Source organism: Actinia tenebrosa, unplaced genomic scaffold, assembly GCF_029948245.1.
Source record: "Actinia tenebrosa isolate PJP-AT-01 unplaced genomic scaffold, QUT_ActTen_1.0 PGA_scaffold1__47_contigs__length_23844297, whole genome shotgun sequence".
NCBI lineage: Eukaryota > Metazoa > Cnidaria > Anthozoa > Actiniaria > Actiniidae > Actinia > Actinia tenebrosa.
The window spans coordinates 16,613,159-16,633,492 of record NW_028292578.1 but is presented as its reverse complement, the minus strand read 5'-3'; the positions used below and the strand labels follow the sequence as shown (position 1 = coordinate 16,633,492).

The following is a 20,334-nucleotide window of genomic DNA, read 5'->3' as shown; positions in this document are numbered from 1 at the left end:
TGCTCCAAATTACAGCTCACTGGTCGACAATAATATGTGTGGCTGAACCAAGAGAATATGATCTAGTTTTACTCTTGGGCTGAACTAATTAAGGTATTTTCTGGATATTTTGGCCATAATAGTAAAATTGAACCATCAAATTGAAAGATTTTCAAAAGGTTTTTGAACCAGTCGTTTTCTAGATCCTTCAAGTTTGAATTTGAGTTTATTTAATTACTCGATTATAAATATAGCGATCTTTTGCGAGGCTTAAAGGTTTCCTGTTTTTAAGAGTAATGATCTGATATAAGTAATGTATTTCGGAAGTTAGCGACCCAACCATTTGTATTTGTCATATATATGCCAATTGCCTGTTTTTGAAAGTAATAAGCGCATTTCGTTCTGGGGTATTCAGTTGAGGCGTATGATGCCTTGAGTCCGAGAACGGTGAGGATTTTAACACAGTTATCAGGTAAAACCCCGTTTTGATCTTTATATGAAAGAGTAATAGAATGCGTTCTTGTTGCAGATTGCCGTCTGAGGTAGATATATGCTTGTGTTGTTGGCATACGTCGAGCTGATCTGGTGTGGAGTTAACACTCGGGGGAACAGAAAACGACCGCAAAGGTAATGTGATATCGCTATCATTCCTGCCGTAACAAGCGATAGCTGCAGAATAACAATATAAACATCGAATAACGAAAAAAATCGAATACCTGCAGGTTAAAACCAAAAAGTGGAAGGAAAAAAAAAAGAGAAAACAAATACTCAGGGTTAAAATCCAATAGTAAAAATTAAAAATAATACTCCAGGTTAAAATCGAATAGTAGAACCTCCAGGTTAAAGTCGAAATGTAAAAAACTAAAAAGCGAAAACTCCAGATTAAAATCGAATAGTAGAACTCACAAAATGAATACTCTAGGATAACATCGAATAGTAAGTTTTCAAGCCCCTACTCCACCTTGAGCATGGGCAGATTGTTGTACAAAGTATCGTACTACACACAAAGCTTTCGGGGACTGAGTTAGCTTTTTATTTAATTTAATGACTGATCTCCATTTACAGTTGAAGTTTAAAATGCTTATCTTAGTTTTTTGGTTTGGTAGTCTTCTCCCCAGCCGCCATTACTTTCGGTCCCAGATCCCCACGGACCCTCTCCACGGTCGTTAGTAGAGAGGACCCGTGAGGAACCGAGGCTATTGGTTTGGCGACTTCAGTGTATTCTATAAGCCGTTTTTATCTCACGTATATGTTACCGTGTGGGTTAGCTATGTTGTGTAGGTGTTTAGCGGCATTAATACCACAAGGGTCGTGGGTGGGCCAGTTAGCTCCAGTGTAGCCATCGAAGTAGTAGTATAGACTGGAGTTAGCCAAATATGGCCCATAAGAATGGATTGTTAGACTTGTCGGCACAGTGGTTGGACATTTTCTGGCCACAACTTTAACGACCCTGCAGTTGATCGAACCTGCCTTCCACAGTACCAGGCTCCCGCTGCCAGGCTTGCACACGATCCAGTTATTGATGTTCGACTTGATCAGGATCTCCCTACCGAGTCGACGCCACAATTTGAAGTTCATTGCCTCATAGTTGGTCTCACCTCGCGGTGCGGTCGTTGAAACTCGTACATTCGCCGTTCTCACCGGCCAGTTGGGTCTCGGGGTTACTGCATTGGAGGTACTCGTAAAACTGCCGTAGTTGGTGAAGTTGTAACTCCACACTAGTGTCCAACCTCCTCCCGCTGTGCACTGGTCGCAGTAGGCCTGGAAAGCGTCATCGTGGGAACCACGGTTCGGGTCAATCCAGTAGATACCAGAAGGAGCTTTAGGATTGGAGCGGTGGAGAGCTTTGCACGAAGGCACAGCCGCGTTTCTTGTTATCCCTGCATGCGAGGATAAAAATCATATATGTTATAGGAAAGATAGAAATAAGCCACTCGTGAAGTGTCGTCATTTTCTAGGGTATCATTTCTATATTTAACGGTTGCGCACGGGAAGACGCATAAATATGGATACAACTCAAACGAATAATCTTTTTCTCAAGAGAATGACGCGTGGTCTGAAATGGTAAAGATTACGCCAAAGCTAAATAATTCTGTTGCTAGTTTCTAGTCGTTATATTTGCATTAGGGTTCTTTTATTCATTCGTTCCATCAATTCATTTATTCATTCATTCCCACAGTTTTCATATCTTAAAATTAGCTTCTTTATAGTTTTTTTTTGATAGATCTTTATGATTTCATCTAGGACTTCCTGAAAATCACCTTCCACACCATCACCAAAAGCTTATAATTCGATTTGCATCAATAAATTTGCACAAATTAGTAAGTTCAGTAGACCTTAGATCTACAAAACTTCACACTAATTTGTACTATAATTTCGTTAGATCATTTCTTCACGGATATAATATGGTATGCACTCTTATAATATGTTAGACTTGCCTAGCAGTGGTAATGACTTGTCAAGAGTGAGCTTCATGAACCTTGCCAAGATCATGTTGGTGTAGGCGATAGAACACTTTGATAACCGTAACTTGCCATTGGAGTCTATCTCAATCGGACTGCAGTGACTCTTGTTGGGAGCTGATCTGGCTCTGCCCAGCAAACTGAACAAAGAACAGCAAACAAAAAACACTAAAAAACTTTTTTTCCTCAAAGGAATGGCCGGTTTTAAACTATATCACTCGGCCATAAATCTTTTGTTTTCTACAATATAATTCATCATTTTTTTTTTTTAAATTGTGAGCCTGCCCTCTGCCGGCTTCAATCATTGCTTTTGAATAGTTTTAAAGTTGTCATTTCAAAATTAATGAAGACATATGACTCAAATTTCATTTATACTTATTTCTTGTCAGTAGGTATTGATGCTATATAGCAGCGCTAAAAAAAACGTTGGTCAAAGCCTTAACACTACGCTAAGAACTTATCCTGTTTGTATGCTCGCTTGATATACCTTGCATATCTGTAGCTAAAAATGGTTAAAACTTACCTCAGAAGAACCAAAGCCGTGAGCATCAAGACTCCAGTGATCTTGCATTTGCCGTCCATAGTTGTCGAAGAGCTTAAATAAATGTCTCTGTAATGCGCGTTTCGAGTTTACTGTAGTGAAAAACCAGTGCTTGATCAGTAGCAGGTAGTCTCATTGTTGTTTCAGGAACTTGAATTTTTTCGTGTTATTCAACATGGAAGTCAAAACTCAAAAAAGACAATAGACTTTGTTTATATTTTTATCAAAACATGCGGTAAGGGGCAGCTCAGTTGATGTTTACGACCAAGAGATGCTGCTTAGACGAATGTACTTCATAAACTTTATTTGAAAAAGGCTTTTACATGTAATATATATTAATACTTTTTTGGAGATTCATAGCATTTCAGTGTGTTCCATTGATTCTAACAAGATATTATAAGTGGCAGGCAATGGTTTTCTACCCAACTAAAAGAGGTTTTTCCCCATTTAAACAGCTCGATGCAATACAGATAGAAAATAACTGGTTTCCTTTTACAAACTATGTTTTGAAAATTAAGCCGTTCATTATACTTTATTCGAAGCGTTTATCTAACGTATAGGTTTCCACGTGGGTTGGCAACATTTTTTACGTGATTAACCGCATTACTCCCGCATGGGTCGTGTGTTGGCCAATTACTTCCCTTGTAGCCATCAAAATAATAATAAAGACTTGATGCATCCAGCGACGGGCCATTCGCGGAGGAAACACTGAACGTCGTTGGGACTGTATCGTTACAATTTCGGGCCACCACCTTAACTACACTGCAGTTGATCGAGCCTTTTTGCCACATCACCATACTGCCGCTTCCCGCCTTGCATGTGATCCAGTTGTTGATATTGGACTTCACCAAGATCTCGTTTCCCAGTGCGCGCCACAAGTCAAATGGCATTGCCTCGTAATCTGTTTCTCTTAGCGGCAGTGTCTTTGAGACACGTACATTGGACTTTGATACTGGCCAACTTGGTATTGGCGTCACCGCGTTGCCTCCGCTGTTGAAATTATCATAGTCTGTGAAGCCATAACTCCACACTAGTGTCCAGCCCCCTCCCGCCGTCTGCTGATCGCAGTAGGCCTGGAATGCATTGTCATGGAATCCACCGTCAGGGTCTATCCAATAGATGCCAGATTCACTGTCAGGGCTGCGTGTTTTGAGTTCCTTGCAGCTGCGCACAGCGGATTCTCGTCCAAATGCTAAAAAGGAAAAGATGTGACTGGCGTCAAAATTACTGGGTTGAATATCAATGCGCAGTTTTCTTTGAGGTTTTTCGCTTCAGCTTTAGATGAGTTCTTACAATATCTAAAATCAGATATTTTCATAAGAATTATAATGTTAATGATGGTATTGCTTATGTGACGTCATTCGCGACTGAGAATTTCCTACCGTGCGTCCAACCCTGAAAAACAAGTTCTACATCACATGCAACATTGTATCGTATATACAGCTATATCAAGAAAGGTTGAATACTGAATACTGCATACTGAATAGTGAATTCCAAAACCGAAGTGCATTTAGGGTCATAGTGACATTGTCTAAAGTAGGATTAATAATAATTATTTATTCTATTTTTAGTGTATTCCATCTGAAACAATATACTAACTACATGTAGAGAGTTAATTGCTGTATATTTACTTTTTATTTCAAAAAAGTGCCCTTTGGTCTTGGAATGCACTATTCAGTATGCAGTATTCAGTATTCAACCTTTTTTGAAACAGCTGCATACGAAGGTATTGCGAGTAACCGGCCTGGTGTAATAAAATCGTGGCGTGGTCTCATGCCACAGGTGCTTGCGCGCTAACCTTATTGACTGACGTTTTGAACGACAACTTTTCGTCATGCATGCCAACTACCAATCTGTTGTTTATTTGGTTACAAATGGGGTTACTCACCGGGGTGAAGGGATTTTGTTTCCTTTAGTCTCCCCATGAGGAGAGTCTTGAAAAGATTATTTGAATAATTGATGCGAAGGTCTCCTGTGTCATCCATATCCACTAAACATTGTCTTGAAGGACGAGCTATCACCAGCATGCTGTAGCTACAAGAACAGACACGAATATGAAACGTGTTAGGTATAACTATCAACATCTGTATTCTTTTTGACTGAACGCCTGTTTTGAAGAGACCTGACGAGGCCTGCATCAGGTCATACGATAAGGACTTCCGCGTATCAAACTCTTTCAAATGAACAACGTATTTCTCTTATACTTGAGTGTGCATAAAAAATCACACATATGCGCCCGAAGAGAGAGAAAAACAGCGAATGAGCCAATGAACGTGTATAATGCAAAAGAAAAAAAAAAGGCCAAGGCCAAAGGTTTCATTGAAGCAAATCACAACCTCGTTCCCAGGGCCCTCTCTCCCCCGCGTGAGAAGGCCCTGGGAACGAGATTGTTCCAATCATGCACTTTGTAAATCGTCTTTAGAAATGATAGTGCGCAAGGAGATAAATAAGATATTAATCCTATATCAAGAACATCTCCTGAGATTGTTGGAATTTAGAGAGCAAAATAAGCTACTTATCTTATTTATTTAAAATAGACAATGCCTTTTTCAATTAGTACTAAAGTCAAAGTAAACGCTGTATTTGTGCTTTCCTACCTTGAAATAGTCAAAATCGAGAGCAATACCTTCCATGATAATGACATGATATCCGCGGCGGTAATTAGTTGAGCTTTTTCCGAAAAACTTTGACTGAAGTATAATGCGCAAAAATGTTAGACAAGGGAATTAGGACGCATATGTGCACATGAACGACCACCATTGAACAGTGAGGAAAATAGAGAACGGCAGAAGAGCTTATTTAGGGTTTTGTGCTTTCAACCAATCAGAATACGAAGCAGCTTAAGCTGCTCCATAGTATATGATTCCAAAGGTCATGAAACAATGGCGTAATGGAATTTTATAGCTGATACACTGTCATCTCCGCCAGGTCACATCAAAGAACATGAACCAAGGATTGTTTTTCTTATTAGTATAGATATGGTCTCCTCATCTGGGATCGAAACTAATGACTGCTGGGAGAAAATGTTACCTTGCCAACGCTACGTCAAAACATCTCATGGAGCAGTTTTTGTATGACTGTCAAATGCTCACGACACGAACTTGGACGTGACACGGCAAGGGATACTACAGACCAATCACAAGGCTCGAGAATCTACTCTCCATCCAATCGAATACCTGGAACACGATATAAACACGGCGCGGACACGGTCACGCTAAAGTCCCGGCAATGCCAGACCAATCACATTGCGCGTGAAAAAATCAGCCAATTAAAATTCTAGAAAGCATCACGGTCATGGCACGGCACGCTTACGGCACTGAGCTTTTCACATCATGCGAAAACTGCCCTATCTCAGACTCTACAAATCGTAATTATGCGAATTATGTAATCATAAAGATATAGAGTACTTTGTAGTCATTGAAATATTCAATATACTAGTCGTTACATAATGTAAGTGAAGTGCTGCGGATATATGCAAGACCACATCTTACCAACAGCCGGCACCAAGATACATGAAAACATTCATCACCAATACCAGACTACTAAAGTTGAGTGTTCATTGAAATGAGCTCGAGGGGCAGCATAGACGCTCAAATAACCCCACAAAGTATCCTGTAACCCACAACGAAAACGTGCTTTCGACCATAGTTAATAGAGGAGGACGGTTAGGAAGGCCGGCAAACTTCAGAGGACCAGCCTATTTTTTCGCATTTGATGTTGAACCGTACCATCACGTGACTCTGACCGTGCACAAAATCAAAGCAAATATGGTGTATGAGAACATGCGTAATAGGTAAATTACGAGCCTTAGATGAAACAACTGAAGAAGAGTGCCATAGTTCACAACTTCAAGTCGCGTAAAAAATGCTACAAAGATATATAATTATCTGAATTTGTTTAAATATAAATAGCTACTACGATTTTAAATTATACTGGCTAGAAATCGATGAACTAGTTCTTTACTAACTGTTAGTTACAGCCGCGACATCATAATTACGTAATCATGAAGATATAGAGTGCTTTGTCGGTCGTAATATGTTTCCAAGAATTTTGCATTTCCAATTCTTGTTGCCGCTTATTTTCTACTTTAAAAAAAACATATATTTAGGCTGACATTAGTCGGCGAGGAAATTTTTTCCCTCAGCTTCAAATAGTATGTTACCTTGGCCAAGATTGGATTGTCACAGAAAAAAATCCATGAAATTGGATTGAAAATTCACGGGAAACTGAAAACGACCTGCCCGATCGCAGTGGGACACAGAATGCATGAAAGAGAGCATTAGGACTCGTGGGAAGAGAGAAAATTTGATATATGCAAATATGACTTAGTCTTGATTGTATACCGGCTCTTAATAAAAACTTTCTCATACACGTACACCTGTCATCTATCATTATATTCTCCTCTTCACATAAAGGTCTCATATTTTTAAAGCAGCTTTCTCGTTATGGTGCTAATTAATCTTTGATCATTCATCTTGCAGGTTCATGTCGTGTTGTCTTTTTACTGGGGACAGCTGTCTGATCTTAAAGTCTAGTCACGTCCCGGACGAGAACCCATCTAGGTAATTCTATCCGAGCAGATTTTCTCGATCCAAGAAGTGGGAGAGCAAAGTTGCTACAGGGAATAGAGTTGTGGAGCCTTAAATTGGATTCAAGTTTGGAATAAATTTTCTTCAGAGACCTTACTTGAAAGGTGAGAGAATTTACTTAGCGTTCAGTAAAGTATATATATATATATATATATATATATATATATATATATATATATATATATTTCAAAAAGTTGTATTGTGAATAATGAATGCTGTCGGTGTACGGATCGACATGTAGAAGTCAAAATCGAGTAAAACTAACATGTTTTGCCTATTTTGGTCAAATTAAAGTCGTTTTTGGCAAATGCAGAATACTTTCTTTTAGTTTTGCCTTCAAATTCAACGTATAGAAAGACAACCCTTTTTTTGTAAATGTAGGTGTCCATATAGAGATATTCCACTCCCGTAACAGAACGAGTTAGGTGTGTCATCATTATCTATGTCAATAAAAAGGCTGATTACATTTACTTGATGCAACCTTCCACACATGTATATTTAATAATAAGTTATCTTAGTGTTAGGGTTAGTTAACGTTAGAGTTTATGTTGGACTTATCGAATCTTAGTAGCTTAGTATCTTAATCACGGTAGCATTTTCATAGCATTTTCGCCCGTCCAAACTAAAACGATCAAAAGTGCAGATCATAAAAATCATGCATTATCATTATTTAATAGACCAGTCCAAGACTCCCTTTCAGTCGCGACCTTAGCCTGTCGGGGGAGTCCGGGACTTGGACAATATCATCATCTGCGCACGTGAAAAACAGACATGTCGGTGTGATAAATGGCGTCAGCGTTTTTAAAGCCTCCATTTTCGTTGTCCACACTATATAACACCATAGGCCTTCGTTCTTAGATATCTCCACTCTGGATATAGCCTCCTTTGTAGCCGTTCTTAGGGTCCTCACACAACGTTTCTCTCCCCTCAAACGTCTGCTTACTTTGTGGGGAGGGAAACGTTGAACGTTGCGTGACGACCCTAAGAACGGCTGCAAAGGAGCCTATATCCAGAGTGGAGATATCTAAGAACGAAGGCCTTTGGTGTTTTCAGCCAAGGGAAAGCAAAGAAGTTGTCTGCCATCTTTTGTCCCAAAATATTGGGGCCCACCAGGACTCTTTATCCCAGAATGACGTCATCAATCAAACTTCCAATAGAAAGCACGAAATTCTTTCGAAAATGAAAATATTCCAGCTGTTTTTAACTTAGAATGTCATTTCAAAGGCAAAACATAGCTTATTAAATTTCCATTAAAATTTAATTAATTTTTTCATAATTTGTGCCCTAAGGTTGTTTGCATCTATTAACGTCATTGTGAAAAAGGTTAATTTAGAACTAGCCTAGACGGGCTCCACTATACTGAGCGTATATAAGAACACAAATCTGACTAGTAAATTGATCCGACTTTGTGAGCCATTTAAGATAGCACACAATCACAATTAGTGTCAGTGTAAAAGTTTCTGAGTTTTTTTGTTGGAAATTTGACGCCTTAATGTAAAAACTATAATTGGTATTTAATAATTTCCAATATTATAGTACACTCAACAAAATTACTCGACTCTGATTGGTCGAGAGGAGTACAATTATAGCGTTAATTGTACTCCGTAGGAGTACCGAATTAAGTCGCTATGGAAACACGGCCAAAACAATGTCAACAGCAAAAAAAAGCCGTAAAAACTAATAAGAACTAATCATTTTTATGCATTTCAGTTGCGCGATGGACTGAAAATCGGCCGCCAAATAGACAAAGATGAACGGCGTCTCTTCGCATTTTTTACTGAAATTTTGTTGAGTGAACTATAAACAAAAAATCGCACGATCTTCTCGTACAATTTGGAATTAATAGACATTCGTAATGTTTTGAAAGTTCTTTAATTGCACTTGCCTAAAGGCTCGTGCAATTACAAGAACATTCAAAACATTACTCGTGTCTATTAATTTCCAAATTGTGCTCGAGATCGTGCGATTTCCAAGAGTATGATCGGTATAAAAATGACAAGGACAAAAAGGTATATGATTTTATTTGGGTATATTCCCGCCTCAAATATCGGACATCACTCAAAAAATCTCTAACTAGGTCTCTTTCATGGACATAAATATACATTAGTCCCATATAGTGAAAAATAAAATCAGCTAATACAAATAATGTTGACAGAATATTTACCTTAGCTATAGATTCGCTTTGAGTTTCTGATGACTCTGTGCGTCCCCATGGAGATATCATGTCACCTGACATAGACGGGACCGCTGTCTAATCGAGAGTGTTGACGGCTGAATGACTTGAAAAATTAGAAGAAAACCTATTGCCTGCCTTGGGCGACGAATATAAACCAGAGAACAAACAAAAACTTTAGAGAATAAACCAAAAATCTTCATAGAAACTAAGGTTAGAGAATTTTGCGTGAGCAGTGACAGCAGTGACTTTGAGCTTATCAGTTTTGGCGCGAACACGTAAGTTTTCGATAATATTAATTATTATTAGCAGTTATTTCTAAATGTATTTTTTATTTGTGCACTGTGTTAGGGTTTTCTAAGACCTTGTGAAAACTGTGTGAAATAATTTTATGGAAAAAGCAACTTTCCAAATTAACATCGCCACTTTTTTGTCTCGATAAAAAAATTTATTTACCGAAAGAGAGAATGTTTTCAAAACATTTCAGTTTTTTAATCGCTCTCTTCTGAGAAGAAAATTAGAATTTCCTCTTCTACACAGCGGGTTGAACTTGTGTACTGATTTTCGATAATCTGCTTGCCTATGATAGCGGTGAAGATATGTGGGAATGCGATCAGTTGGAATTAGATATACCAAGGTTTGCATCGGTTAGAAAAGAAAAAAAGTGAAAATCCAAAAAATATGTATATATATTGGCAATACCCAGAATTTTGAACATTTTCATAAGAAAAGCTTTCCTTGGACAGAATATCTTATTAGGTTGAAAAAATGCCTAAAACGAAACGAAAGACAGATTATTTAAATAGCCGCATTTTCCATCGACTGGGTGACACGCCAACAAAGTTAATGAAATTATTACTTCCACGCAGTGAGGGGAAAAAATGTTTGTCTTTTCAAAAAAGGCGGAAATTTACAAGTAAATTGCCCTTGAAATATTCAAAAGCAATTTAAGATGAACTTCAAATTACTGTGTTTTCAATCAATGCGCCCGAAAAATTGCCGGATTTTGGTGCAAATCTTCTAATTAAATAAAAAGTACCAACATTGAAATGGCTTTCTAGATTTTCGTATTAAAAAAACATATTTTGCTATTATCAAAGCTTTTCGTTGACTAAAACGTTTTACCGTAAATTCAAATATTCAATTATTATTATTAGCCAAGAAATAATATCAAAAAACCTGCACGAGTTCTGGCACAATTCATTGAAAACTCAGTCACAGAATAAATATTTTTTTTAAATGAATCAGAGTTTTCTGTGACTGAGTTTTCATGAATTGTGCCAGAAACCGTGCAGGTTTTTATATATTATTTCTTGGCTAATAATAAATAATTGAATATTATTTCTGTTCATGCATTTTTAAAACAGAACAAAAATAATGCACTTTAATACCGTTATAATGGTATTTGCCTTAGGAAGTATACAAAAGACTTCCTAATTGCTTTTGTCGCTCCAGTTATTTTATTAGATATGTAGTCATTGTTGGCCTAGTTGGTCCCGGGACAACTAAACTCTGTTCTTTGCCTGAAAACAATTCGAGAAAATATCAAACCAGATCTTAATATACTTACTTACTATAACTATATATAACTAGCAGGAAATAACTAGAAGGAAAATGGTAAATAGTTTTAAAGGTTAATGGATTTGTTACTGATTGGACAGAAGTATGAAAGTGTCGTAGGGTAAGTCACAATATTATCGGTTCAATATATATATTTTTCCTACTGACACACGATAATGTTTTTTAGGTTACATCATTTACGAAAGATCCGACGTAGGATCACTTCGCTACGCTATTTTAATTTTGCTTACGTTATTAAATCATCAACAAATAACTAAGATTTTATTATTTTTGCAAGGTCATTCAAATTTTATTGACTTTGGCAGATTTTCAAGGCTATCCAGCCGACTCTACAAATTTCAGTAAAAGTTCCTGAAAGATACTGAGGCGCCTCTAAAAACACATAATATTTATGTCTTTTAGTCCGATTCGATTTGAATCGGTTTTCAAACGAAATCCAGTTGATTTTATCTGGCGAACGTTTTATGATTATGCTTTTGAAATAACTCAAAATTTTGTAATATTCTTTCTTTCCGCTTTAAAAACAAATGATATACATCAAAATTGAAAAATGGCGTCTTCCTAAATCTGATAAAGTACGTTCTAGGTAAACTGTAGATAATTAAAGAATTATAGGCGTTTCGCCTGGCGTTCGAAGACATGGAAAAGTACTCATCGTATTTACTCCTTTTTTTTTTTTTTTTTTTTTTTTTTTTGAGCTCATTTTATCGGCCGGTTCATACTGTTCTTCTGACTTTTATAAACAGAATTTACGAAAATGTTCTTTCATTTAGTGTTCAGTATAAAATAAATCACCAAAACAGTGATCAGTGGAAAGAAACAACTCACTTCAAGGTTAGAGATTTTGCAACTCATCAGTAAAATAGTCCAGCTTTCTTTTTCATGTTTGTCTTTTTTTCCCTTCGTCGTAAATGAAAATTATGTTTTGAATCGAGCTTTTATTTTTCACACCTTTTTCATATCGTTATTATGACAGTTAAAATACTCATTTTCGAAACTTTTAAGATCAGTGAAGCCCCAGGTTTTAAACCTTATGTAACCTGATTGACAAAGAACTATTTTGCTTGTTGTCCCGGACATTTAATTTAAGGAATATAAAACGCGCAGACGTATCTCTACTGTAATATAAACACGCTGGGAGCTGTACTAGAACAAGAGAGAATCAAGCTTCTCTTGCTTCTCGAGCGCTTTAGAGCTCCCATATCGTTTGCATTACAGTACAGAAAAATAAGCAGCCGTTTTACACTGCTTTTATAAAATAATCTTGAATGATTTTGCGCGAGCATGTCTCTGTCCTTTGATATAAACACGATGCGATAGCCAACCAATCAGCGCACGCGTTAAATCTCAATTATTTTATAAACGTGTTTTTAAACATGTTAAAACGAATTGGAAATACAAATTTATAAATTATATTATCTTAATAATAATTAATTACTGGTTTTTAACTCTTCTTTTAGGGACTAACAGATCACTGTAGTACATTTGTACACTACGGGCAGTAAAAAGTATTTCCCAAGTTTTTTCCCTTCAAACATGGAAAAACCTAAGCTTGCATTTGAGTACAATATCGATGCAACAAGAAACTCAAAGTTAGGCACCAAGGTTTGCAACGTTGAAGGCTTCACTGAGGCCAAACTCATCAAAGACTTTGGTTCATACACAACACTACACGGTTTTCACTTCATCTTCGACTCTGGTGCAATTTCACGTCGTTTATTCTGGTTTTCATTAATGGTCTTTGGTTTCGGCGCCCTTGCAGTCCAAGTATTTTACAATTTGAGTAGACTGAACTCCAGCGAAACAAGAATTCGAAAAAGCATCGAGTTTTCCGAAAGTCTCCGCTTTCCCGCCGTCACAATCTGTAACCAAAACATGCTGAAGAAAAGCAAGATACAGGGAACGCAAGCTCAGGACTACTTAGATCAGCTGGATGACTTGAAGTTTAGCGTAGCGGGGCTAAAGAATTCAAATGTGCCACCGTTTGATATAGAAAAAGTTGTACAAGAATCCGGTCATCATATTCATGAAATGGTCAATCAGTGTCAATTCACTGACCAAGTTTGTTCCTTGAAAAATTTCACTCCTGCAGCCACGATGTCGTTCTTTGTAAGTGTTCACTTCCTAAAATACTTTATATTTAATACTATTATCTACATTCTTTGGTTTAAGCACTATTCCATTTTTTGCCTTAAAAAGGCGTTCCAACTGGAGGCCATTTAAAATCGAAGGCAAATCAACCTAAAAAAACACACAACAAAATGAAATCAAGTTTCAGTGGACGGCAAACGATAAAAGTAGCAACTTTGTGTGCGCTTTTTTATCCTAAGGCCCTGTCTACACGTATCCGCAAATTTTTGTATCCGCAAATTTTTTTTTGCGGATACGGGTTGCGTCCACACGTGTCCGCAAATTTTTGTGTTCGTATCCGCAAATTTTACGAAAACGGATACGTGTGGACGGTGAAAACGATTTCGTGTGGACGCAAACATTTTCGTATCCGCAAAAAGTAATTTCCGGATACAAAAATTTCCCGATACGTGTGGACGGGGCCTAATACTTCTCGCTACCACAATTTAAAATTTCTGTAGCTGAATCTAGCGCGCATTTCGTAGGATCACGATTAACATCCATTTTTTCTTCTAGCACGGCAACTGTTACACTTTCAATGCCGGGGACAACGGCTCGTCCATTCTGCGCGTCCGTGCGTCGGGTAAAATGCAGAGTTTGACGCTTCGATTGGATTCGGAGCCCCATGAATACTACGGGCCTTTCAGTTACGATGCTACAGGATTCAAAATTGCTGTTCACAACCAGGGAAATCATCTTGATATAGAGGAAGAAGGATATGACATCTCGCCAGGGTTTTACACAAGCATAAGGATCAAGAAAAATAAGGTTCGTCGATGATCTAAACTATGTAATCAAGGATAGTGTTGTAGAAGTGTGTACTCTCCTCTCACTTCTGGGTCTATTAGGTCCGATCCCTGAACTTGGTTGGCATTCCATGTGAGTAGAGTTGTTAGGTCTCTTTCTTGATTCAAGGTTTCCTCCCTCTGCCAAACAAAACACCTTAAATTCAATTCGATCTGTTTGTTAATCGTGCCCTAATTTTGATCATCGCAAAATGTCTTTCAAATTTCGTTCAAATTCAAGCTAATTTTTTAACTAGTAATCCAATCTTATGTACGACCGTTTAACGGCTGTGCAGTTAAAACCGAGTCTCTATTTTTCGGGAGTCAAAAAAGTCATACATCAAATGCTCTAATGCCATGTTACATGTGTAACAGGAGATATCTCTGCCTCCGCCATACCACTCCATGTGTGGATCACGTGAACTGATCAACTACGACGAGTACTCTAAAGCGTCTTGTCGCCAAGAATGCATCAGCAAAATCCTCGCAAGGGAGTGTAACTGCAGAGTGCTTTCCATGGTGAGAAAAGGTAAGAGGCATAGTATACACTACATAATGCGTTACAAACAGTAACGTCGCACCAGCTAAGAAGAGCTGTCGAGATTGCCCAAAACAAACATAGTTTTCATTGTCGACTCGTTCTATTGTATTCATCCAATACTCCATTTTACATCGTTTAGTGACCACGAGTAATGGTTTCAAGCCAAGGATGGAGTTGCTGCGCATGAGAAACTGAATTCTTTATAATGCGCGGAAACTCCAATCTTTACATTTTCTTCTACTGACTTCTTTTAAACTGCTTTCAACTTTTTAGGCCAACCTTAGTAAATATTAACTTTGGAATACCTAGTTGTCATCTTCCCTCAATCAAAAATATATAGCAACTGAACTTAGCTCAATTTTGCGACATTTTTGAATTGCAGGGATCAACGTCACAAGATTCTGCAGTACCGATGAAATCAAATCCTGTATTTTTCCCGCGTATCGTAAGTCTCTACTGAGTAAGTCTCCAACCGCCAGCTATGCTAATGACAAGCATTTGCCGGCTATGAAGTAATGGCGGTTTTGTAAACTAATATTTTTTATTTCAATATAATATACCCGCGGCCATGCAGAAAGAGTAAGATGTAAAAAGTAAAACATTCCCCAATGGACCTGAGCTTATAACGATGTAGAGTATCGCGCAATTCCGGAGAACTCTGAGTACGAAATTGGTCAGGCTAAGTGACTCGTACCCAGTCGTCACTCACGTTTCTCTTCCTTACCATCCTTGATACAGTCGCTAACTCCCTTCAACCACAGCGCAAGATCAATAACAGCGTAAAAGAAGCGACTGGGTACGAGTCCTGATGTTATATCACTGACTGGGCTGACATCACATGCAGACGTGCGCAGTTTATTTAGGTTTGTTCCCCTAATGCAAGCGCAATCATTCTTTCATGACTACGTCCTGTCTATAGTTTCGAAATATAAAATTGGATTGATGGGGGAAAAAAAAAAGAAAAGAAAAATAAAACAAAGCCGACATAGCCTGCGTCACATCCGAACTTTTTTGTCGGTTACGCAAGCTGAGCCGACATGACTGCGCGCTGATTAATTTAAATTTCATTTTTATTGTTTTTTTTTTGTTTTTTTTTTAGCTTTTTGATTTACTGAGGGTAACGAAATTTAACAACAGTCTTGTAACATGCTTGGAACATTAGCGTATTTCAAATTTGACATAATCTCTGTCTGTCTTTCTCTGACAGGCCTTGACACGACTGTGTGCGATTGTCCACAAGAGTGTGAATCAATTTCATATAAAGTCCAGCTATCTGCTGCCTACTACCCATCAGAACATCTATGGGACACTATATTACCTTTGATGTTCAACTTTACTGGCTTGAATGCTAGTATTCCTCAACAGAGACAAGAATTACAAACTTTTGTCAGGTGAGAAGCGTCGTACTAATACTAGGGTGAGAGCTGAGGCGGTAAGCCGTGTGGGATAGGCTCGGAAATCACATAAGAACATGCGTAATAGGGTGTGTACACGTGCGTATTTTGGCACGTGACATAGCTGTTCTGGTGAAGTAAAATGTCAAAATCTTACTTTATAAATATTCTAACAGGAAACGCTATGCCATGGTGAGTATATTCTTCGAAACCCTTGACACGGATGTCGTGCAGGAATTACCGTCATACACTCTCACTAACTTTTGGTGTAAGTATAAACGTTAACAGCGTATCTCAATCACACGCGCGAAATCGTACGATATTCTGTCACAACAAAATAGTGTTTTGGTTGCAATCAAAGTGTTTCCATAACATATCGAAAAGCAAAGTTTTTAAGGTCACGTACCTATGGAATGTCACAAAAACGCCTTGATTTTGTCCACCAAAGCCTACTTGCGACAGAAAATTCTACGCTTTCGCGCGTAGAAGCACTGTAACTTGTAAAAGGTTTTCATAAAGGATATTGGTCTCGAGTTATATGCGCATGGGTACTTAAGTATTGCACATGAGTCATTGTTGCAGACCAGGTACTGCACTCCTGTTACCATACACGAGGCATTGCATATGGGCAATTACACAAGAAAAACAGTGTCCCGTGCAAAATGTTAGGATTTAGAAGTTTGCTATGATAAGCAGTTTTCAAATGCGCACATGCTCGTGGGCCCAAAATCAAACGGTCAAAAATAGGCATTTATGGTTAGCTATTGCAAATAAAATGTTGACACATCATCTAGTGTGTAGCAAACCGATGAGTTCCTTCAATAAAGAGACTTGTTTTTGTTCTCTGCTCTTTAGTGCACAAATGTTGTTTTGTGCAGATGTCAATGCAAGTTTACCAAGAAAGAAAAATGTGATTTCTTTACAGCTGACATTGGTGGAAATATGGGACTGTTCCTTGGATGTAGCATGATGACAGTGTGTGAGTTCATTGACCTAATGCTGATGATATGCCTGAACAAGTGGAGAAAGGCGCAACAAGTTGCTAAAAAATGCCAAGTGCAAAACTTGACACCAGCAAGCTAACGTACTGCTAACACAATCCAAGTACATTCAAGACTTGCACAGTCACTTTGATATTGCTTTGTAATCAGCTCATAAGGAAATATTTGTTTTACTAAAAGGTGGCCAGGATTTGTCCAATATTCACCTCGGGTGAGAGGTTTAGGGAACTGGAAAGGATAAGAGCTTTGGAAAATTAATCTCCTTCAATATAACTATAAACTGTTCCTGCTTCTCTACCAAGAACCCTACCAGTTCTTCAATCCCTAAATATCTCATTTTTCTAGAAGAGAACTAATAGTTGCCTTTGTAAATAATGCATTTATTCGCACTTAAGGGGATTCTTACATCTGTATATTACACTTTATATTCAATAATCTCAAGGTGTCTTGAATCTTATTTTATATATACTCAATGTTACCGCAAATAACTGATCTTATCTGCAAACATTTGTAGTATTTTTCAGATGCTCATGTGTAAATATAAAAAAGACAATTTTCATTCAGAATCTCTGAAACAGAAAAAGGATATAATGCCATGAAAGACATTTTATTTACCAGTATTTACAGTGGACCAATTATATGAACTAATTCAACAGATATTATTAATAAAGATAAATAACAATTAGTGTGGTAGATGATTGATTTGTTTGCGCAGCTCCACACACTGATCTCTGTCAATGAACAGAGTGTTGGCTTTGATGTCAATATCTTCTTCCAATGACAGCTGTCGTCGTATCAAGGCCTTCAAAGATGCCTCTGCGTCAGCAAGCTTTTCTTGTAGTCTTTCCACATTGGTGCTTATTTCAACAACTTCACTCACAAGCCTGTACTGGACACGATCACGGCAGAGCTCTATGTTTGGTCTTTGAGTTCTGTTCTCAATGCGAGTCTGAGCTACCTTCATTGGTGCTGTTTTTAGAGCAATGGCTCGTTTCAGGGTGGCAATATTTTCCTCCATAGCCTCAATTTCTTCTTTCACCTAAAATGATAAACAGAATAGAAAAGTTATCCTGTTAGTGAGTTGTTTTTAAAAACATCTTAGGGGAGGTATGTTTCTTTTGGGGGGGGGGGGGGGGTGGGGGGTGGCGGCTGGGGTTTTGGGTGCTAAAAATTTGAGCTTTCATGGAGACTCAAACCTTTTTATTTTGACAAGAACCAGTTCTTTTGACTAAATAAGAGGGTAATGAATTTCTTACCAAGAGAAAGGGAGAGAGCTACAACCACTCAAAAAAAGTTTACTGCAAATCCCCCAGGCCTCTCTCATGATAAAAAAAAATTTCCTTAAGGATTCAGTGTTGTTTATGAAGTGAGGGGGGGGGGGGGGTGGCTATGTACTGTCCCCTACCCCCCTCAAAATCAAAATCGTTTAATAAAATATTACCTTAGCTAAGTGATCTTCAAGTTTTGTCTTTGCTTTGAGAGTTTCTTCAATTCTGTGCTCAAAGGCTAGGTTAACAGCTCTGCATTGCTTCATAAGGTCATCTAGTGTCTGCATCAGGATGCCATCAATGATGCTGCGAAGATTAGATGCAGAGTTGTTCTCACGCTGTGCCTTCAGGAGATTCTTGTTGGAGAACTCTTCCCATTCGTCAGGTGTGACAGAACTGAAAAATATCAATATCTTTATTTATTTTTTATCCAAGAATAATTAACTTTGTTAACCAAGGACACTCCCTCCCCCCCCCCATCCAAAAACGTTTTTAGTTTAAAATAAATATATAAATAATTGTACTCACTTTTTCTCAATCTTAACAGGATCCTTTGCATAGCCAAGACCTTGAGACTCATTATTTAATGTTGCACAAGTATTGTCAATGTTAATGGCGTGAAACTTGTCTTTTCTGTCCTTCTGCAGGTAATATTTTGCCGAGCGCAACAGTCTATTGGTAAAACATGTAAAATAACATCAGGAAAACTGGGCTAAAAATGGTGGCCGGTCATTGGACAATATCAGGCCTGAATTGGAACTTGTCTGGTTAAATATGTTCCTTTATGAGGCATGGCCAAGCTGTGGCTGGTCATCGTGTTGGAAGGACTGACCAGCCATTTTTAGCCACAGGAAAATGGGAACATGATATTCCTTGATTTGTAACAACCAACCAGTTGTTTCATACAGTTGATTCAGCATGACTGTGAAAGTATTGTCATCCTTTATTAAAACCAGTTGCAGTTCATGTTCAAACAGGATGCCGTTACAGCTACGGCATGGTACATTTATCAAATTTATTTTATAGTCATACAAGAACATGTGAATGTGCAGATAATAAGAAATAATTGTTACATTCATTTTCAAATGTGAAGTATTTTACCTTATTTGTTCAGTTGCTTGTTCAATAGTTCTTTGAAGCAAAGCTTGAACTCCTCCGATAACTTCCACTTCCTATAAATGGTTTACAACAAGAATTACTTCATTTAATGATGTTTACTCTACGTCAATGAATAAGATACCAATATCTCAATCATTATACCATTTATACAATTTTGAATATATTAAACTCTATCTATAGCCCCTTGTCCTACTTGCCTTCAAGAGCTGCATTTCTACGTTATCATGAACGAGATCAACTCCTCTCCTCTTTTCCCTGTTCACCAGACATTGCTGTGCGATCATTAGAGGAAGTTCTGTGTCAGCCAGAGCTCTTGTGAGTCTTGCCTTAAACTCAAGCATGGCAGCAATTTCATTCTCTGTAGCTTCTTGTTCATTATCTAATTCTGATTTCCAATAGTTGATATCATTAAGTCTCTGGTCTAGCTTCTTGTTCACGTCTTGTTGTGTCTCTACAGTACGAACTTCGATCTCTACGCGAAGTCTTTCGCTTTCATCTCGAAGTCTTTCTGCTGCCGCACGCTCTTTCTCAGCTGTAAAATATTGAAGGTGATTTGAAGCGTGCCATTCCTCGGGAACGTATTTCGGAGGAGGTTGAACAAGCCTTGCCATTGCAGGGATAATCTAGGAATCTGTCTGTAAAATTTCGTAGAGATCGGTCAGTAAATCGGGACAAGAACAGTATAAATTCAACTGCAAACTCTCAACTAAAGTTCTTGTTGCTGTGTTAGTATACACAAAGTAACTTCTGCTTGTTTGCCTTGTTGCTACG

At 38.0% G+C, this 20,334-nt stretch overlaps 4 protein-coding genes across 9 annotated transcripts; 1 reads left to right on the top strand and 3 right to left on the bottom strand.

The window, feature by feature from the left end:
* Nucleotides 1-290: 290 nt before the first annotated feature.
* On the top strand, nucleotides 291-17,861 carry LOC116297625 (acid-sensing ion channel 2-like). Of its 6 annotated transcripts, XM_089032267.1 has the most exons (10): nucleotides 406-426; nucleotides 509-606; nucleotides 7,464-7,675; nucleotides 12,786-13,434; nucleotides 13,972-14,223; nucleotides 14,616-14,769; nucleotides 15,164-15,241; nucleotides 15,989-16,172; nucleotides 16,352-16,443; nucleotides 17,101-17,861. In XM_089032267.1, the coding sequence occupies exons 4-10, from the start codon at nucleotides 12,862-12,864 to the stop codon at nucleotides 17,256-17,258; spliced, it is 1,491 nt and encodes a 496-aa protein (XP_088888393.1). In that variant the 5' UTR covers nucleotides 406-426; nucleotides 509-606; nucleotides 7,464-7,675; nucleotides 12,786-12,861; the 3' UTR covers nucleotides 17,259-17,861. The 6 variants fall into 6 exon arrangements, with proteins under 6 accessions (XP_088888397.1, XP_088888392.1, XP_088888393.1 ...); XM_089032271.1 differs by having other exon boundaries at nucleotides 291-606; nucleotides 15,164-15,226; XM_089032266.1 differs by having other exon boundaries at nucleotides 291-606.
* On the bottom strand, nucleotides 990-3,108 carry LOC116296939 (uncharacterized). The gene is made up of 3 exons (XM_089033434.1): nucleotides 2,965-3,108; nucleotides 2,418-2,581; nucleotides 990-1,859 (listed from the first exon to the last, which is right to left on the bottom strand). Exons 1-3 carry the CDS (start codon nucleotides 3,021-3,023, stop codon nucleotides 1,216-1,218), a joined length of 867 nt encoding a protein of 288 aa, XP_088889560.1. The 5' UTR covers nucleotides 3,024-3,108; the 3' UTR covers nucleotides 990-1,215.
* Nucleotides 3,261-5,760, bottom strand: LOC148909972 (uncharacterized). The gene is made up of 3 exons (XM_089032125.1): nucleotides 5,580-5,760; nucleotides 4,871-5,016; nucleotides 3,261-4,174 (listed from the first exon to the last, which is right to left on the bottom strand). The coding sequence occupies exons 1-3, from the start codon at nucleotides 5,624-5,626 to the stop codon at nucleotides 3,528-3,530; spliced, it is 840 nt and encodes a 279-aa protein (XP_088888251.1). The 5' UTR covers nucleotides 5,627-5,760; the 3' UTR covers nucleotides 3,261-3,527.
* LOC148909971 (tektin-1-like) lies at nucleotides 17,536-20,321 on the bottom strand. The gene is made up of 5 exons (XM_089032272.1): nucleotides 19,757-20,321; nucleotides 19,546-19,612; nucleotides 18,973-19,116; nucleotides 18,618-18,840; nucleotides 17,536-18,215 (listed from the first exon to the last, which is right to left on the bottom strand). Exons 1-5 carry the CDS (start codon nucleotides 20,172-20,174, stop codon nucleotides 17,859-17,861), a joined length of 1,209 nt encoding a protein of 402 aa, XP_088888398.1. The 5' UTR covers nucleotides 20,175-20,321; the 3' UTR covers nucleotides 17,536-17,858.
* Nucleotides 20,322-20,334: the final 13 nt, after the last annotated feature.

Bases quoted from the DNA above. Each gene is read 5' to 3' on its own strand.
- LOC116296939 (XM_089033434.1), bottom strand. From the start codon at position 3,023: ATGGACGGCAAATGCAAGATCACTGGAGTCTTGATGCTCACGGCTTTG. The intron at 2,582-2,964 runs GTAAGTTTTAAC...TTCTTTGTTCAG, and splicing joins ACGGCTTTGGTTCTTCTGAG to TTTGCTGGGCAGAGCCAGAT. The intron at 1,860-2,417 runs GCAAGTCTAACA...CCTCGCATGCAG, and splicing joins CAAGTCATTACCACTGCTAG to GGATAACAAGAAACGCGGCT.
- LOC148909972 (XM_089032125.1), bottom strand. From the start codon at position 5,626: ATGTCATTATCATGGAAGGTATTGCTCTCGATTTTGACTATTTCAAG. The intron at 5,017-5,579 runs GTAGGAAAGCAC...CTGTTCTTGTAG, and splicing joins TCGATTTTGACTATTTCAAG to CTACAGCATGCTGGTGATAG. The intron at 4,175-4,870 runs GTGAGTAACCCC...TTTCCTTTTTAG, and splicing joins AACAAAATCCCTTCACCCCG to CATTTGGACGAGAATCCGCT.
- LOC116297625 (XM_089032266.1), top strand. From the start codon at position 12,862: ATGGAAAAACCTAAGCTTGCATTTGAGTACAATATCGATGCAACAAGA. The intron at 14,224-14,615 runs GTTCGTCGATGA...CATGTGTAACAG, and splicing joins TAAGGATCAAGAAAAATAAG to GAGATATCTCTGCCTCCGCC. The intron at 16,444-17,100 runs GTAAGTATAAAC...ATTTCTTTACAG, and splicing joins CACTCTCACTAACTTTTGGT to CTGACATTGGTGGAAATATG.
- LOC148909971 (XM_089032272.1), bottom strand. From the start codon at position 20,174: ATGGCAAGGCTTGTTCAACCTCCTCCGAAATACGTTCCCGAGGAATGG. The intron at 19,117-19,545 runs GTAAAATACTTC...TTTTACCAATAG, and splicing joins CAAGCAACTGAACAAATAAG to ACTGTTGCGCTCGGCAAAAT. The intron at 18,841-18,972 runs GTGAGTACAATT...GATATTTTTCAG, and splicing joins CCTGTTAAGATTGAGAAAAA to TTCTGTCACACCTGACGAAT.